This window comes from the organism of the source record quoted next, unplaced genomic scaffold (assembly GCF_019419815.1).
Source record: "Pyrus x bretschneideri cultivar Hongxiangsu unplaced genomic scaffold, Pyrus_bretschneideri_v1 Contig3, whole genome shotgun sequence".
Classification (NCBI taxonomy): domain Eukaryota; kingdom Viridiplantae; phylum Streptophyta; class Magnoliopsida; order Rosales; family Rosaceae; genus Pyrus; species Pyrus x bretschneideri.
In genome coordinates this window covers 10,986,233-11,002,397 of record NW_025999612.1, presented here as the reverse complement: position 1 = coordinate 11,002,397, position 16,165 = coordinate 10,986,233, and the positions used below count along the sequence as shown (strand labels likewise).

The following is a 16,165-nucleotide window of genomic DNA, read 5'->3' as shown; positions in this document are numbered from 1 at the left end:
AGATTTGTGGATACGAGTGAGGATCTTCGCCAGATCTTTTTATGAGAATTTCCAGAATTCTTAAATTACATCTATTCATTATATATTGTACGGTTAGAAATTATTGTAAATTTTTTTATTTAAAATTAAATATAAACAATACTTCATAAAAATTGATCGCACGATATACAATGAACGAATGTGATTGAAGGATTTTTAGAATCCCCACAAAGAAGATCCGACAGGATCCTCCCTCTGTGTGGATACAACCCTAAAGATAAAAAGATAAGGTCCAAGGACTTCCCATTGGCCAATCTCAAACCACAAGCACATCTACACCGTTGGATCCTAAAAATCTTGCAAATCGACGGTCAAATTCCATCAAAGAACAACCTCCACAAGACCACCATTGACAATTTGGCATCAAATATACGAAGCCATGGACTCACATCACACCATTCCATGTTCCTTTACAACCATACCCTTCTATTCCTCTACACCACCAACTCCCCATCCCTACCTGAAAATCCATTTTCTTGACCATAATTCAGGTGGGGAAAACAATGGCAACAGTCACAACTCAGGCCTCGGCCGCCGTTTTCCGGCCATGCGTCAACTCGAAATCGAGGTTCCTTTCGGGTTCTTCTAGTAAGTTAAATAGGGAAGTGGCTTTTAGGCCTATGGCTTCTCCTCCTGCTGCTTCTTTTAAAGTTGAGGCTAAGAAGGGTGAGTGGTTACCTGGCTTGCCTTCACCAGACTACCTCACTGGCAGGTATGTTAAAAATTTCACGTTTACACTAACAAAACTATTATTCACACTCTAAAATAACCATCGTACATTTCTCCAATAACAACTTAATTTTTTTAAAGGAGTGCATGATGACTTTTTTAAATGACCGATAAAAAAGTCCTACAAATATTTCGACTGGGGAAAAAACATTGATTGACTAAGATATGTTTTTGTGGGCAGTCTTCCTGGTGACAATGGATTTGATCCTCTGGCACTTGCTGAGGACCCAGAGAACTTAAGGTGGTATGTCCAAGCTGAGCTTGTCAATGGCAGATGGGCAATGTTGGGCGTTGTTGGGATGCTATTGCCTGAAGTGTTCACCAGCATTGGGATCCTTAACGTTCCCAAATGGTATGATGCCGGAAAGGCCGAGTACTTCGCTTCTTCGTCCACCCTCTTCGTGATCGAGTTCATCTTGTTCCACTATGTCGAGATCAGACGGTGGCAAGACATCAAGAACCCGGGAAGTGTGAACCAAGACCCCATCTTCAAGCAATACAGCTTGCCCCCAGGTGAGGTGGGCTACCCAGGTGGCATCTTCAACCCCCTCAACTTCGAACCCACTCTCGAGGCCAAGGAGAAGGAAATTGCCAATGGTAAGCATTTGATCTCACATCCAAGGGGCGTACACACTGCCCCGACCAACTAGCCTAACGCACGTTTGCTTTTATGTTTGAAATAAGGTCTAATATGTTATTTGAAATGTGTTATGCAGGGAGACTGGCAATGTTGGCATTCCTCGGGTTTGTGGTTCAACACAATGTGACCGGAAAGGGGCCGTTCGACAACCTGTTGCAGCACCTCTCAGATCCATGGCACAACACCATTGTCCAAACCCTAAGAGGCTTCTAGATCCATTGCAAAAGCAGAAAAGATGGAAGATCTGTTTTTATTTAGTTTGTAACAATATATTAATGGTCTTTGAGTGATTGGGAAGGTGAGCATCAATGTAGACAAAAAGGTTTTACCAGTGTACAGGAACCATGGTGGCAATGAATATTATCATTATCGTTAAACGTGTGCTCCATCTATACCCAAGTTTGAATCTCCTTCCTCGTAATTTAGACTGGATTAGAAATTGCTCAATTGTGTTTAAGAGAGTGATCCCAAGCCAACAAGGCTCCCCACTTTACGAAGGTCGGGAAAGGAATATCTATCGTACGCAGCCTTACTCTTACTATGCAAATAGGCTGTTTCCACAACTTGAACCCGTGACCTTTTGATCACAAAGGAACAACCTTTCCGTTGCCAATACTCGCTGGATTAGAAATTGCTCGATTGTGTGCTAACATAATATAAATCACAAAAATAGCTCAAGAAATCCATCATGTTTGCTTTCATTTTCTATGAGTAATAATTTACAAAAGTGGTGGTTGCTCTAAGGAACCCAACCATGTTAGTATACAGATGAACTCTGATCCTATATGTCTTGTACGGTATATATACAGATTTAATCTATGCCCCCAAGTAGCCTATTAGCATCAATACATATCTTAGATAACTGTTAACATTTCACAACTCACATCATTTGCTCGGTGTGTGGCGCCCATAAATCCTTCCCTGATTTTGTCAGCTACAATCTCACGTTTGGTTGCTACAAGATACAAAAACAAAGAGCCGCAAGGCATCCATGGAATGATAATATACAAAGACCAATAATTTATCTGTTATTTCATAAGCTTGCCAAAACAGAATGAAAAACATCGATGGAAGGAATGCTCACCGGCTGGTAGGTATTCTCCTTGTACACAGCAATGCCGCTAGGGCCAGGCGAAGAAAGCCAAGCATGATGATCATTTTCATACAAAGATCTTGGCAGTTCAAAGTTGCTACTTAGTTGATAATCCACTGGATTTGCTGGTATGTTCATTTCATTCTCCGGCTTCACTTTCTTATCGTCTGGCACATTAGAACTACAATATGTTGGATACGCATAATGCTCACCAGATTCCGTACTTAAACAAGCATTAATGTCAAACCCATTGAAGCCACCGCCCCCTTCCATATTAGAAATTTGTCCCATAGTATCTAGCTGTAATGGATCACCAGCCTCAGATTGTTTTCCGGTGCTAGAGCTAGTGCTAGTCCCAGTGCCAAAGTAACTAGTATAATGTGGAACTGTGGAATTTGTTGAGCACTCCACACCTCTAGAGAGAGAGAGAGATAATCATAGCATCAGTAATTTATCAGAAAGAAAGTTCTCAGGCATTAGGCTCTTTGGCATATCCAATGGTAGATGCAAAACAGCAGTAGACTAACCTATGTGGCAGATAGTTCTGCTCATTCGGTAATATCATGTGCTGATTGTCGCCATTGAAAAGCCAAGTTATATGTTGAGCTTCTTGTGAACCACCAACTAAGAAAGACGGAGGCATTCCATTTTGAAACTTTGATACACAAAAATCAAGCTTCAGATTAGATGCGTGTGAGAGAGAGAGAGAGAATTAATTCTTCATCAGCTAAAGTATATATTACCTGGTTTGTGCAATCTAGTGATGTTAGTTGGTGTTTTCCCAAATTTTCCTAACAAGTTTAGTTATCAAATATTAGCATCGATTCAATAGCCAACCCCACATAAGTTACTATCAAAGCAGGTAGACAAAGTAGCAGCGTAGGCGGATCAGGTAAGTCATGGCTCCTTAAACTCACCATGACACCAAAATCAACCAAAACCATATATCACTGTTCATACTTCATCATTACTTTTCAGTTGTTTGGTATACAAAACCGTAAAGCCCTCGTTTCTTCTTTCACAGCATAAGCCTTAGAATTTATTGCGCAACTACTGTAACTTGAAAAACAAAATGATACCTTATGCAGACGTGTTCGGTTGATTGATTCCTTAAGCATGTCTTCCATCTGCCGAAGCTGTTCAAGATTGTCAACCTTATCTGGGTCACTCCATAAGCTGAAAAAGTGGCAACAGCTTGATTATCACATGGATTCTTTATATGCATATACCTTACTGATCAATACATATTGGAATCCGATATTCATTTGTAAATTCAATGAAAATTTTAATAGGAAACAGGTCAAGAGAAAAATAATATAACCAAGAACACACAAGAAAATTAAAGAAAAAAGAGTTTTTATATAATTTTCTTAGGGTGGCTAAGGTCCAACACATCAAGTTATCTTCGTACTAGCCAGCCCGTCGAATACTTCATCTTGGTTGCTATTAGGATGCAGCATGTGCAACACAACCCATAACATGAAAATCACAAATACGACTCAAATTGATCCCCAAATTGGGCAGTGAATCCCTAAACTACACTCGTAAGCAACTTAAATCACTTTTGCTTATTTGTTTCCCTTATCATATCAAGTTCATACTTTGAAATGCCCTAATATCGAATTTACATTTGCTAAAATACACAATGTAATATGCTAGTAATTTGACCAAAAAGACAAGGCAATACTTTAACAACCAAAAGCTCCAAAGGTGCACCTCAGTCTCCTATGGAGTTCTGTAAGTTGGGCTTGCAATACCATTACTTGATGAGTCAGATCCTGCCAATAGCAAATTATCACAAAACATCAGTCGTTGTAATTAAACTAAGAAATCGAATAGCATTTATAATTGGTATTGGTGGTAAAGAATATATACCTGAACCGTCTGAGAGCTGCAAGAAACAGAAGGGAAAAAGAACATTAAGAAAAGGGCTGGATTAGATATCCCCGTAGGTTTCACTCAAGGGAAATGACAAATTCAATAAAAACAATCACATACCTTGAACTCATGAAATCTTGTACGTTAACATCATGATCCAACTTCTTAAAAGTTTTCTTCAGTACCTATATCCACAAAAATACCACCAAAATACAAGTATAGAATGGATGAAGTGACATAAATTAGTTTTCGTTTGATACAACAAAAGCAAGAGAAACAAATGTTCCCGTTTGAAATGCTATTTGTGAAAGTCTTACTTCAAGGCTCTCCAATTTCCTGTTAGAGACAAATGGACAAATAGTTAGCTGCAATGCCATCCAAACTCAATCAGCTAGAAAATGAGAAAGTCAGAATCTCGTTGCAAGTAATGTAGTACCTCTTTGCCCTCTCCTGCGGAGTTAATTGCGCGAACTTTGAAATAATCTCTTCAATATTACTGAAAAATTGTCATGAAAGCAAGGGAGCTATATTAGCATATGATATAGAAAGTTTACTGCTAGGTTGTCTGCAAAATCGTGATCAAAGAACGAATGTAAACTTTCCGCTTACAATACCTGCGCTCCCCTTGGAATAATGTAGGCCTTCCAGTGGGGGAAAACATGAGAAGGACGATATCTACATCACATAAGATTGATAACTCCTTAGCTTTCTTCAAGATCCCATTTCTCCGTTTTGAAAACGTAACCTGCCGGTTCCCACTGCTCTCTAGTTTCTTTATCTTTAACTTAACCCTTCCCATCCTGCAATCCAACAAGCAAACCCCTCGAAAATCTTACGAAGCGCCAACTGCGAAAATTTCTCAATACTCTTGTTTCTTGTTGAAAGGCACATTGACTCACTTCAATTACACAACAAAGATGCACTTCTCCAAATGCAGCTTTCATCCCAGGAACCAGAACTTGATAACCATTTATTCAAAAAAAACAAGAAAAAACAAATTCCACCCCAATTCTGAACAATTAATTGTTTTGTGCAGAAAAACAGATCCTACTTATCACAAAAGCAGACAATCTCGTGAAACCTTAAAATCCCAGAAAGAAAACGACCACCTAATGACAAATACAAGCAAAGTTCTGCAATCCCAAAAGTTGATAATTCACGAAATCAACAACAAAAAATTTAATAAAAATCCACAAAAGCGTGGACCCAAATGAGAAATATTAAAAATCGATGTGAAAAGGTGACATTTTTATGAATATGGTAAAAGGGAAATTCAAAACAAATACAGGGGAAGCCAGAAAAAGTAACAGCAGAGTAACATGGAGGGAAAGAAAGAAATGGGGTGTTAAGATTGAAAGCTTACGAATTTGCAGACGACGGGTCAAGCTGTGATTTCGGTCGTTAAAATATGCAGAACCCACCACCAGAAATTTACTGCGGCAGAGAGAGACAGAGTTGTGTTGAGAGAGAGAGAGAGAGAGAGAGAGAGAGACGTGTAATGAACGGTGCGCTTTGTGAGTTTGCAGTAGCACCGAGAATGAAAGAAGGAAAAAACAACAAAAATCTTGGGTTGGGAATGCGAAAAGCTTCTCCACCAAGAAAGCCTACATGGCTCTCTTTGCGGTTAACATGGTAGGCGGGTCGACTTGAGAAACTTGCATGTACCGCGTTATTCCAAGTCAATCACGGATTACTAGCATTTTATATTGAAATGTGTGATTATGTTGAGATACCACGTGGTAATATGTGATTAGTTTGTAATAACGAAAATAGCATCTAGTGTACTGAAGTTCTTTTCCGATGGTCATGTAGTTAAAAACTTACTTGCATTGGAAACTGGACTGACATATCTCGTTGTGCAAAAAGGTGTATAGCTTTTGTTTTGATTGAATAAAAAAGGGTTACATTTATTGAAATTTTTTAATGAATAATCAAAAGAAATGTTAACGAGACTCTGTGAGAAGCTTTATAGACTATGTGTTATCTCACAGTTTAACATTAATTCTCGTGCCAACATTATAAAACATTGCGTCAAAAACATAATGTGGCAGAGAGTTCCCCTTTGAGAGTCTTTCTTAGCATTCACAGTTTCATTACAATGACAATGATTGAGTGAGATTTCTCTCAGCTTGAGAGTCAAAAGCTGCAGCTTCCTCTAATTCCTGCCTTGTCAAAAGTCTAGTTGAGGGTACAAACTTTGTATTCGAGGTAGCTTCAAAGGTGTCCGACTGTTCGGGTCTCACGGAGAATTGGGTTCCGAGTGCCTCAACTGTTTTCTCAAGAAAAACTGATCTTGGGATGTAGTCTTTCATGCGGCATATGAATTCTAAATGGTCTCTTGCCTGCAAAGGAAATAGATAGCATATTAGCATCAAAATATAGGCCTCAATGACAAGCAATAAACTAATAGGCTATTTAAGCTGTGAAATTCAGAGTTTCTTGTTTCAGGCACATTTGAAACACACATTGATACACATAACATACCAATCGATATTCAGGAACCCGTTTTGGATGCTTCAGGTATGCCATGTTCCTAACCTCATAGTCCCATAGAAAGGAAGTGTGGTGGATCCACCGGTTTTTACTAATAGATTGAGCATTCCCACCAAACTTGCAGCTACCAAATACATAATCTACAATCCAACAGGACCAATTATGTTATTAGGGCACAGTCCAAACATAAAACTAACATTTGATACCACACAGAAAACATCAAATAAAGAACCTCAAGTTGCATAGAGAAATTCGAATCAAAATAGCAAGAAACAAAAGAGGTAAGAAAAAGAAAACAAATCAAGGTAATAAACACGACAAACACATAATCTTGTGAGCCTAAGGCACCAATAATGTTGGAAAAGGTTAGTTAAGGTACCGTTTTCACGAAGCTGAAAATCAGCAAGTCCTTCAAACACTTTGCTGTATACTAGGCTACTCCACGACATTATAGGTCGAGGATATGGTTGCAAGCCAGGAACCGCATCCTTGTTGCATAAGAAAGTGACAAATAGGGTATTCTGATCAACAGTAACAGTACCACCTCCAGTAAACCTTCTAATGACGGGAATCTGGTCTCGTAACACCAAATCAATTTCAAGAAGCTCTGCAGGTTTTCTATGCAGAACACACACGGATCCTTTACAATCTCCAATACAAAAAGTAGATAAATAAATAACAAAATCACAAACCTAAGAGAATGAGCATAGCCAGAATCATGTAATTTGGAAAATAAGTCTACGATTGACCAAGCATGACACTCGTATCTTGGACAGATCACGGCAACATCATCTACGTGTTTGCTACTAGCTCGGTAATGGTAGTCAAGGAAAGAAACTACAAACTTAAACAAGGTCACAAGAAGTGTTGAAGCTCATCTTACCCCGAAACACCCATGACAATAGCAGGATCATTAGTTCCATCATTTATAATGCACCAATTATCGGACGAGGTCCGAAGCAATTGCTCCTCTAAATGAAGCTGTTGGAGAATGGGAATTCCCTTTAACCTAACAAGGTTCATGAATGGAAGCCCAAAGTTTCTTCCTTGAGGAATAGTCAATGAAACCATCCTATCCATCAAAACACATCCACAGAAACAAAAATCACACACAGAAAATGAAACTGAACATTTTTTTAGCTAATTAAACTGTGAAAATTCATCAGAAAAGCTTCCATCTTTGATTGCAAATACAAATTGGGTAACAGCATGCAACTGGGTTTTGCTTATTTCCCCTCTGACCAAGATATAAATATAATATATATACACACACGCACACACATTCACAGTACAAATTCCGAAATCTTTTTTATAAAAAAACGATAATAAAAAGATGAATCTGTGTTTCTTCTTAGCCACACAATCTGACAATTAAAACGCAATCGGACTATGTCAAATGGGAAGGAAAAAAATAACATACAATTAACAATATGGAAATCAAAGGCCAAAGGTCTTACCTTTATCGGGTCGAAAACAGGGGCGACGACACCGGCGAGCTGCCCCCTGCGAGAGAGAGAGAGAGAGAGAGATACAGTAATGGTGCTGAAAGTTAGAGTGAGGTTCATTGCGGGAATGAAGAAAACTTGGGCCAAAGACTGTCGACCCAATTGTCAATCCTCAACAACAAAATGGATAGTGGCCCATTTGTTTGTTGGAAACTTTTTCACTTCATCGGAGTTGTTGTACATTACGCTCCAACACAATACCTACTCTTACTAACAACTCTACTCTCACGGATTTGGATCCTCTCCTGAGCTCAAGGTGAGAATCCTCCTGATCAACATATGTGAACCGTTAGATTTTTATCCAACGGTTACAAACAAGAGTTCCCTTTAAAGTTATAATAATAATAGTCGTTGGATGAAAATCCAACAGCCCACGTGTGTTGGTCAGGAAGATCCTCCCCTTGGGCTTCGGAGAGGATCCAAATCCTACTCTCACTACCAATTTAAGCACAAAGACCATCACTTTTTGTAGAGTTAGTGCAACAGTACGAGTATGTGGAGTGTTGTCCCACGTCGAAAAGTTAAGAAAAATTATTGACCATTAATTTTCATTACAGGTTATTGAGCTTTGATTGTGTAAGTTTAGGTCGGTTTTGTTAACTATAGTAGCTATTGAAAGTTTTATGTTTTGAGACTTTAATTACTTTGGGAGATAAAACTTTTGTGCTAGTGCAATTGGTTTGCTGCTCAATTTTATCTACCTCTAATTTTATCAGTCTTCATATATTTACTAGGACGCGAAACAGCAATCTAGTTGATCCCGAAACACTGGATTTAAGTGTAAAAGTTTAATGGGTTCTCAGCAAAATGAACAGTGCCCAGCCCAGTTTTTGAAAAGAGTTGCAAACTTGTAGTTTTGAGAGGGTAAATGCTCAAGTTACCAAGGAAAAACTCATCATCTGACAGCAATCACATCAGTAACTTAAATTAGAGGGAATAAACTGAGAGAGAAAAGCTTACTCCAGAAGGAAGAGTCAGTTCTATAAAAGGGAGCATAAAGGAAGAAAAAATGGACACTTAACTCAACATACAAAAAGACTTCAAAACTTTGCAAGCCTACTTTTACAAATTCCTTTTGTACTTTCATGCACTCTTTTACCTTTATAGCTCTGTTACATTATTTGCAGTGTCAATCTCTTGTATTAAAATCTATTCCACAAACACTTTCTATCTTTACTAGCACTTGCCCTGTCGGTGGACAAGTTTGCCCGACTCTGGGTAAAACTTGCCCGAATAGGTTTAATCTTTGTCTGATTACTTGTATTAATTGTTTATTTTGAAGTTGTTATATTTCTATGCAGTTTACTATGCTTTTGATTAATGTTCAGCAAGTCTTTACAGCTCTTTACATTCATCCATTCACTTATATTCTGTTTTGTTCCACTTACTGCTTTTACATTCATAACGAAGATTGCAAACTGACTTAGATCACTTCTAATCAGTTTGTGGTCTTCTCTTGGCATCGATATAGAAGTCCTTGTCACCAAGGCACGAAAAAGAACTTGACATGGATTTAACCCCTCCATGAAACAATCCTTGATAAGAAGTCCAGTTTACTTGTTGCGGTGCAAGCAAACAAGCTCGACAAATACTTCAGAAACAATCAATATGTTGATCTTGGCCAACAATGACACGCATGAAAGCAATTAAATTGTTTATAAGAGCCTAAAGGCATACTCAAGGCTTTGACAAGGCACCTAAAACTAGGCCAACAATGACACGCATGAAAGCAATTAAATCGTTTATAAGAGCATAAAGACATACTCAAAGCTTTGACAAGGCACCTCAAACTAACACAAAGAAAGAAAGAAAGAAAGAAAAGGATGCGAGCGGCCTTAGCCACTCATTTTCCCAAAATCTGTGAGCATTTTATGTTGGTAACTCAGCAGAAGCTGTTCTCCATGAGCTTAACAAACTCGTTGAAATCTATGCGTCCATCTCCGTTATCATCAAACGACTTGATCATCCCTTCGCATTCCACTTCTGAAGCTTCAACGAAACCCAATACAGAGAGAACCTTCTTTACCTCCCCGGCATCAATGAATCCATCCTCATTCTCATCAAACACACGAAAAGCTTCTTTTACTTCCTCCAAGCTCGGGACCTCCTCAAACAAGTTAGCAATCTCCTTCGAGCCTCCCTCCCCCTCACTCAATGTTTCTAGTTTCTCCATCACTAGTCCTAGTTCTCCTAAACACAGATTCTTTTTGCCATCTACAACATTTTCGCGAGTGTAACTAATCTCCGCGGCATGAATCAAGGGGACTTGATCAGAACTTGTTGTAGAGTTGGTTTCAACTCCTTTGGATGGTTTGTGATCACATACTTTCTCATCAGTGCAACTTCTTTGGAAAACGGTCTTAACCTGCATAACTTCGCAAAGAAAGCATAAAAACAAGTAGCGTAAATTCGATTGGAAGTGCAGTACAATGAGCCTTAGGACTAAGAGAAGTGCAACAAGTGAAACGAGGCTGCATCCGATGCCTTCGTTCATCGCCTTCTCCATGTCGTGGGTGGGAAGAAAACTAGCGAGTAGAAATAAACGAGTAGAGAGATTGCTTAATTGAACCGCTCTTAACTTAATTAATTACGACTTGGGAGTGTTGAGAGACTTAAGAGTTGAGTGTGGGAAGCAGAACGGAGTTAGGTTTTTAATATATAGACCTAAAGAGTTGCTTACTTTCTAAAAAATTTTGAGAAAGTGATGGAAATTTCAAACCAAATTGCAGAGAAACTTTGTTGACTTACTACTACTCGTCTCTTCTTTGTTAATCCATTAGGCATCAGGGTCGTTACATCATGGAAATTTCCAGGTCTTTGCATGCATCATATCCCATGCAGGAAAGGCCAAATTGCAGAGAAATTTCATGTGTGAAAAAAGAAGTTAAATTAATCTCTCAAGTCTTCTTCTACTGAGAGAAGACCTGCTGAGAGAAGACTTGTGAGCACAATGTTAAGAAGCCAAAATATATCCAAGGTAGAAATTTCAGTCTTGAATTTTATATGACCCGCCATCTTCTCCGACGAAAAATCATCAGACCTTCTTAGAATTCGACGGTAAAAAATGGGGCAAAAGCCCTTTTCAATGTCATCAAACTCATTACCCATATTAGTAAAGGGATTTTGTAGGACAAAACTAAAAAACAAAGGACGTTGAATCTGTTCATCACTAACTTCCTTCCCAAGTAAAAATGACCAAATCCTGCTGATCCTGATAGCGTAGGCTTGTAATTATACAGGACATTAAAGCGATTGATAAGTGATTGAGTTTTGATCAAGTGAGAATGATATTTGAAATTTATTCACCACTCTTGTGAAGTCACTTTAAACACGCCTTATTATACTAGGGTTAGTAGGGCACCTCACCCATTGTGAGATGGTGGCAAACAAACAAACACACAATACAAATAAAAATGAACAAATCATCATCATCTTCACTCACATTTCCCATGATAGTAACGTTCTCAACTTCTTTGCATATCATAGCAAAGTGAGAGACATTTTGAATTTCACATAGTAAAGTAAGAAGAAATCGAGTTTCAAGGAATATAGGTGTAATTAATACTAATAGATACCGTCGTTTCTATCCTAATAATTCACAAAATATTAAGGGGTATTATCGTCTTTTACATTTATGGATGGCTTAATTTTCCAATTTTTCCAGTTTCGTGATAATCTGAGAAAAGATGAGGCCGGGCAAAGAGCCAAAGAGGCGGAGCCGCCCTTCGTCTCCACTCAGGGACCGAACCGCCGCGCCCTCCGCCCGTTTCGAACGACGTAGCAGCTCACCACCGAAGCCTCGCGCCTCCGCTCTTCTCAATCGGGACCTCGTCGTCACCGACGTCACTGCCACTACTCTCTTCGAAGAAGAGCTCGCGACTTCTTCTTCTTTTAATAGCAACCCACGAAGCTTTCCGTACAGCGTGAAGCAGCAGTGCTGGGACAAGGCGGAGAAGATCAAAGGTCGAGACCCGGACCGGTGGCGCCGTGACCCTCTCGGAAACACCATTTTTCGGAAGCTCGTGGGTTGCCCCGGTTGCTTATGTCATGATTATGATCACATTGTGCCTTACTCCAAGGTGAAATTCCTCTCTTTTTCTCCAAATTTCACATTTTTATGGATTTTTGAGTGGTTTTGTTAGTGGGCATTGCTTGTTTGTTTTGTGATTGGAGTTTTGTGAGGTGGGTTCCTTTTGGATTTGGAAATTGAGTTTCTGTTTTTGGGGTGCATTTGATATTTACAAATTCAAATTTCTTTGCTTTTTGTTTGGTGGCTTTTCCCGTAGAATCTTATAATTTCTGTGGGTGGAATTTTTGGCTTTCTGTATGGAAAGAAGATGCAATTTGGAAATGCTTGTGCTATTGAATTTCATACATTTAGTAATGCTACTGTCAAAGTTGAGCTATTTTGTAGCTATGTAGTCTGCCGTTGCTTATTATATACGCGAACATGGTTATATGAAACTGCTACTTGAATATATGCACGTACGATACTGGAGGTGATAGGTACTAGTACAAGCTTAGGTAGAAAGCTTTTCTCACCTTTGGTGGAAAATGCATGTAAGATAAACTGGAGTCTTGTAAGTTGTTATGGCAGTTGATTGAGCAGAATAACTATGAGGTCCCAAATTTCATATAAGATGGCGACCGTAATTGTGGAGAGCGGCAGGGTGGCATGACTAGTGTTGTGGAATTATGTGCATTCATACTAGCCTGTGATAGAACATGGTTAATCATGGTGATACAAATATAGGTGAAGGATTTGTTTAGGCCTTTGAGGAATCTTGAGGTGCAATCCCATTTTCTAGATCATTTCACTTGACTGTAATGCAGGCTTGATTCACTGCTGCATTTTTTACCAACTTGGCTCCAAATGATTAGGATTGAGTCGATTGACAGTGCACTAGAAGATAATCCAGTGATGAATATGCATTGGCTGAGGCATTGGTTTTGAAAAAGGAGCGACTTAGCACATTTCAAGATGAAGGTTGTTCTGCAATCTCTTTCGTGCAGATTGAAAAGTTATGGTGAACTCATAAATGTACTGGTTTTGGTGCCGCAAATTTGTGACAAAGTCTGGAAACCAACACCGAAGATGTTTCGTTCTGTGGACTTTTGTGCTGCTTTTGGTTGGAAAGGAATATTAGAGGAAACAAGGAGTTCAGAAATGGGCTGCTGTGGCATCCCAATTTAATATGATAATCTTGATAGCTGAACTTGTAATTCTTTATTTTGTTTTCCCCAGCCTCCTGATCCCTGAAATTACTTTCGGAGAGAGGATTAATCTTTTTTATTTTCACATTTCAGGGAGGACAAAGTACGCTCGAAAATTGCCAGGTCTTACAGGTATGGACTTTCTTCCTCTTTGGAACCTTGGACTATTACACGATTTTTGTATCTTGATTTTGGGTGGTATCTCCATTCCATAGAAACCCTTCACCAGTAGATGTTAGCACACAGTAGATTCCTGCTCTATATTGCTGACCTTCAAAAGGCTGCCAAAATACCTACACTACTAGAGTTATCTTAGGATTCTTAACAACTTAGAGCGATCTCCACAAAGTCTCATTTTCCTTTCATATGAAGTCTGGCACTCTACAGTCGCATTCAAATTTCAGATCATGATTGAAACCGACGTTTGCCTTGAATTTAATATGTTACATCTTACTCTTAATAAAAGCATCTTCCCTTGCATACTGTAGGCAACAGTCAATCGATCAAAAGGAAATCGGACTGAGTTTTCTAGAGCCGAGCTCATCCAGAAGAGTTCTTACTGTCGGGTTTCAGGTAAGCCCAAGAAACCTCAAAATCTTGTGGAAGTTCTTCCAGGGATGAATTCAACTAATTTAGTAGCAAGTGACAGTGTATTGCTTTGAAATGCAGGTCGTGACATGGATCTTCTCGAACTGTCAGCCTATGGCAACGTCCGTCGTGGACAAGATTCAGGGGGATGTAGAATCCAATGACAACATAAGATGTCGTGTAACTTGTAGAATTTATCCTAAGATGGAAGGGGAAACTGGAGACTAGCATTGCTACATGTGTCTCCCAATTGGATGGGAAATATTTGTATCAAGTTGCACAGAATGTCATCCCTTACCTTTTTAATGTAAAATGTGATTTTCGTTAATGTGAACAGTACCGAAAGCTTTTCATTAAAGTTCCTTTTAATATATGAGAATTTTGGCTCAGCATTTTCTTCCTTCTTCCCATTGACGCACTAGACAAATAGACGGGCCGTATATTGTGAAGCTTGATCGTAGGTACATGTTTAAGTAATAACAGTTATTCATTGCTTACATGCGTGTAGGAGAAATTTTTTACTGTATAAGAACACAGTCTAGTACATCAAATTACAATTAATTGGAATTTTGTTTTTTTTTTTTTTTGAAGTTTTTAAAATTTTATTATTATACTTGGTGTACTGACTTCTTCATCCTGCGTGTAAAGCCAAATTTCCCCTCATTCTATGCAACTTGGATGACTTTTGATTGATAATAAAAAGAGCACTAGAATAGTGGGAGATTGACTATGACTTCCATCGTACCAAAAGCCACTTTTCAAATTCAATGAGCTTTACTTTTTGGGCTAAATACATTTCACATATTTTTTTTTAGAATTTTAACAAAAAGTCTACAATACCGTTCATTTTAATGAAAAATTATATTTTTATACTAAAAGGTTAATTCTGGTACTATTTAATTTACCCTTTATTTTATCATTATCATTAAAACTCAAAGTTTTCAAACTCTTTTCATTAGTTTTTCTTTTTTTTTTTTAAACAAAATTTCACACTTTTTATTTTGAAATTGTATTAATTTATTTATTTTTTATAATGAATTATTTGAATTTTCACTAAATTAATGAAACAGTGAGGATGAAATCCATATTTACGATTACATGTAAGCTTATTTGCACCATATTAACTAAAAAAACTCATCAACTTAACGGATATTTAAACGTTCAAATATCTAATATTCAAAAGATGTTAATTGATGCAATTTAAAAATATTAAAGAATGAATAATATGAGAAAATTGAAGCCTAACAATCCATTTTAAAAATCACCTTAAACATGAAGGTGTAAACCTACAATTTTAATCCACTTTTTTTCCTTCAAGGAAGGGGACATGAATTTATGAATTGAGCCAAATGGGAGATGGTAAAACCACATATAACTTGTAACTTGGTGCTGTAATTATTAACATGCAAGAAGACTTGGTTGGTTTGTTAAGAATCCACCATGATTAAAAAAAAATGAGCAAAACAATTACAAGTGGCTCTCTACCTAACCTAATATTCTGTTACTCAAATGTCAGCATTAATCAATTACTAAATGCTACTTTGTTGCTTAATCTAGCCTATTAATCGTCTTGTGCAAGTTTAGATAGTAAGGCTAGTAGTATAATCCAACAATCAAGTCTTTTGTGTAGTTCGACTTACCTAATTCTTTATCATCGTTCCATTAAAAAAAAAATTAATTGAATACTTAAATGAATTACTTCATGCATGCACGGACAAATGGCATGAGCATTTGAGGTGAGAGGATTAGTGATGGGATTAAACTAAGGATTAAGATTTTTATAAGAGTTTTTCTTTCTTTTTGCTTTTTCCCTTGTAAAATGTTGTCATAGTGTCAAGCCTTGAGAGGGAGGTTTTTAAGAAAAATGGAAGAGCTCCATGTTAGTCTGTTGGAGCAATAAAATGACATGCCTTGACCAAACCTTTTCTCCTCCTTTTTCATTTCTCTACAAAGAGACCTTTTTGGGTTTTTAGTTCGAAGGAAGGC

General features: G+C 38.0%; 5 protein-coding genes across 8 annotated transcripts; 2 read left to right on the top strand and 3 right to left on the bottom strand.

The window, feature by feature from the left end:
- Positions 1 to 430: 430 nt before the first annotated feature.
- Positions 431 to 1,783, top strand: LOC103958702 (chlorophyll a-b binding protein P4, chloroplastic-like; the record flags this gene model as incomplete). Its single annotated transcript, NM_001319812.1, is given in 3 exon segments — positions 431 to 751; positions 950 to 1,365; positions 1,485 to 1,783. Coding segments are annotated over 3 exon segments (762 nt in total).
- Positions 1,784 to 2,082: 299 nt separating this feature from the next.
- LOC103958703 (agamous-like MADS-box protein AGL65) lies at positions 2,083 to 6,001 on the bottom strand. Its single transcript, XM_009371005.3, has 12 exons — positions 5,743 to 6,001; positions 4,994 to 5,179; positions 4,816 to 4,875; positions 4,697 to 4,715; positions 4,500 to 4,564; positions 4,377 to 4,392; positions 4,218 to 4,279; positions 3,581 to 3,677; positions 3,245 to 3,292; positions 3,029 to 3,156; positions 2,493 to 2,916; positions 2,083 to 2,363 (listed from the first exon to the last, which is right to left on the bottom strand). The coding sequence occupies exons 2-12, from the start codon at positions 5,176 to 5,178 to the stop codon at positions 2,343 to 2,345; spliced, it is 1,125 nt and encodes a 374-aa protein (XP_009369280.2). The 5' UTR covers position 5,179; positions 5,743 to 6,001; the 3' UTR covers positions 2,083 to 2,342.
- A 227-nt stretch (positions 6,002 to 6,228) lies between these two features.
- On the bottom strand, positions 6,229 to 8,476 carry LOC103958704 (putative lipoate-protein ligase A). Of its 4 annotated transcripts, none has more exons than XM_009371007.3 (5): positions 8,330 to 8,476; positions 7,756 to 7,944; positions 7,252 to 7,521; positions 6,864 to 7,012; positions 6,229 to 6,721 (listed from the first exon to the last, which is right to left on the bottom strand). In XM_009371007.3, the coding sequence occupies exons 2-5, from the start codon at positions 7,796 to 7,798 to the stop codon at positions 6,473 to 6,475; spliced, it is 711 nt and encodes a 236-aa protein (XP_009369282.2). In that variant the 5' UTR covers positions 7,799 to 7,944; positions 8,330 to 8,476; the 3' UTR covers positions 6,229 to 6,472. The 4 variants fall into 4 exon arrangements, with proteins under 4 accessions (XP_009369282.2, XP_009369283.2, XP_009369281.2 ...); XM_009371008.3 differs by having other exon boundaries at positions 7,252 to 7,512; XM_009371006.3 differs by having other exon boundaries at positions 7,252 to 7,490.
- Positions 8,477 to 9,869: 1,393 nt separating this feature from the next.
- LOC103958806 (probable calcium-binding protein CML46) lies at positions 9,870 to 10,988 on the bottom strand. The gene has a single exon (XM_009371127.3). The coding sequence runs from the start codon at positions 10,881 to 10,883 to the stop codon at positions 10,260 to 10,262; it is 624 nt and encodes a 207-aa protein (XP_009369402.3). The 5' UTR covers positions 10,884 to 10,988; the 3' UTR covers positions 9,870 to 10,259.
- A 1,060-nt stretch (positions 10,989 to 12,048) lies between these two features.
- LOC103958706 lies at positions 12,049 to 14,568 on the top strand. The gene is made up of 4 exons (XM_009371009.3): positions 12,049 to 12,456; positions 13,685 to 13,723; positions 14,080 to 14,164; positions 14,261 to 14,568. The coding sequence occupies exons 1-4, from the start codon at positions 12,064 to 12,066 to the stop codon at positions 14,341 to 14,343; spliced, it is 600 nt and encodes a 199-aa protein (XP_009369284.1). The 5' UTR covers positions 12,049 to 12,063; the 3' UTR covers positions 14,344 to 14,568.
- Positions 14,569 to 16,165: the final 1,597 nt, after the last annotated feature.